This window comes from Nannochloropsis gaditana (genome assembly GCF_000240725.1).
Source record: "Nannochloropsis gaditana CCMP526 unplaced genomic scaffold scaffold141, whole genome shotgun sequence".
Lineage (NCBI taxonomy): Eukaryota > Eustigmatophyceae > Eustigmatales > Monodopsidaceae > Microchloropsis > Microchloropsis gaditana.
The window spans coordinates 47,171-49,251 of record NW_005803812.1 but is presented as its reverse complement, the minus strand read 5'-3'; the positions used below and the strand labels follow the sequence as shown (position 1 = coordinate 49,251).

The following is a 2,081-nucleotide window of genomic DNA, read 5'->3' as shown; positions in this document are numbered from 1 at the left end:
CCAGCCAATTCCGATGAAATGAATTGTAAAGAATGTAATGCGTATAGTAATCGACTAATCAGCATTTGACGACGGCTATAATGTTGTGCACGGGGTTGGTTTCCTTCTTCGTGTGTGAATTGTTCGTATGTGGAGGTCTTGCTTCCCTACGCGGAGATTACCCCTTGTTCCTCCACTGCTTGTGCAGACATTCGCCCTTTTGCAGGTGTATAACAATATCTATCCTGCATTTATCACCTTTTTTAAATGCGTTGAGAGCCCGTACGGGCGACACGTTTCATGGACGTTGCCAGAGGTTACGGGTTCTTTTCACATAGGCTCTCGTGCCCCTTTTTAGCGGCAAGAACTTCTTCGTTGTCGAGCCAGGAGGACTTAAACTTAAGCGGTGGACTATTCGAAACATTTTCGTGGTTCCGTTTGTACTTGAAAGTGCGGTTACAATTAGGGTTCGGCTGTAAAAGTAGGTAACTTTGCTGTAAGAACCGCCTCTTTTAGAGGCCTCTGGCGACCAATTTTTGATTTCAAACGACAAGGAAGAGACAGCCTCACTCTCAATCCCCATTTTTATTCTTACGCATAAATTAAACGATCAATACTGTGGTCGATGCCACGAAAAAATGTTTTTAAAATTCCGGAAAGAAGTTCATATACCGCCTTTAACCTCCCCGTCGCCTTTTGTATCTCACCATAATCATGCAGTGTCTACGGTAATTTCCATTGAAATCTTCTTGAATTCTTGGGATAAAGGCGGAAATCCCGGTCTGACGCAATTTATGACGCCGGGTCGAGTGTAGCTTGGACAGTGTGGGAATTGCAAGGTTGAAAAGGCTTGTGCTGGGAGTCTATTCTCAAAACCAAGTAACATTCCTGTTTTCCCTCCCCGCCTCACACCCCTCAAATGAACGTCCTGTTCTTGTCACCATGCCCATACCATTGATGTATGGCTGTTGGGGTACGTGGGAACTAATACCACGTGTCTGGTGGCATGCGTGTGCCTTGTATTGGTTGGAAAGTCTCCGATCTCCCGCATCGCAAGAGGTGATGTCTTATCCCATGTCGATTTTTTCCTCACCCCTCAAAACTCCTTCTATCATTGCCCCACCTGCCTACCACTAGGCCATGTCGGAATCGTATCGAAGAGCAGTAGGAGGACGCCTCAAGATCGGTGGGAAAGAGGTGGATGTGTAAGTAAAGACTGGGGGAATGTGGGGTGGGGCAAGGGCGGGAGCTGACATAGGTGAGACGTCGCAGACATCATGGTATGGCGGTCAGCACGCGACACAAAGAATGAGACAGTCCTGCTCATTTCGTGAATCATGGCGAAGGTTCCGGTGCTCATTTTCAAGGGGAAGAGGGAGGCCGTCGCCGATGTATTGAACATCAAGTCGCAAGCACGAGTCTTCCTTCTGCCTCTGATTATATCTGTCCTCGAGTACCCGCAAAGTGCATGTCTCAATTCTTCTGTGACATAAGAGAGCGTTAGCTAGCCCTGTACTGTATCTTACATGTTCCTTTTCCTCTCCGCCTCCCTTCTTGGGGGTTCTCCCTCCTTCTCAAATGTGCTCCGTCTTTCCCTCCCTTCCCTTTCCAAGCTCGAGGAAGAAGAAAGGGAAAAAAAAGCGCCTCCGCACCGAGGAAGAAAATCTTGAGGCCGATCCAGACCCGCGTCGGGTCTTGAAGCATTCGAAGGAGGAAGGGAACGAGGGCGGTAGCGGTGCGGAGGAGGGGGAGACCCCCCTGCTGCAGGCTAAGGCAGGAAGCGGGCGAATCACGAGCAGCGGCCAAGTTGTCACAGGGTACGAGACCGAATTCTTGCAAGAATTACGGGTGAACGACGCCTTGATCATCACGCACCCGAGCACGTTGATGGAGGAGACACGGATCGTGAAAATGATCGTCAGCAACAAGGGCCTTTCCCTCTCTTCCCCCTTCTCGAGCGACTTGATCACCACCACCCGGTTCCGCTACATCCATCCGCCGGAAGAAGACGAGGAAGGGGGGAGAGAAGCCCGGGAGGAGGAGCGACGGCGGCAGGAGAAGGCGGGGGAGGAGGAGAAAGCTTTTGGGACGTATGGGGGGGC

At 50.6% G+C, this 2,081-nt stretch overlaps 1 protein-coding gene across 1 annotated transcript in view; it reads left to right on the top strand.

The window, feature by feature from the left end:
• Positions 1-1,557: 1,557 nt before the first annotated feature.
• Positions 1,558-2,081, top strand: part of NPC1 (Niemann-Pick C1 protein) — a gene marked incomplete at both ends in the record, with an annotated part of 2,172 nt that continues 1,648 nt past the window's right edge. Inside the window, one exon of the mRNA XM_005855668.1 lies at positions 1,558-2,081. This exon is cut by the window's right edge and continues 1,648 nt beyond it. Within this exon, the coding sequence (XP_005855730.1) occupies positions 1,558-2,081 (524 nt within the window).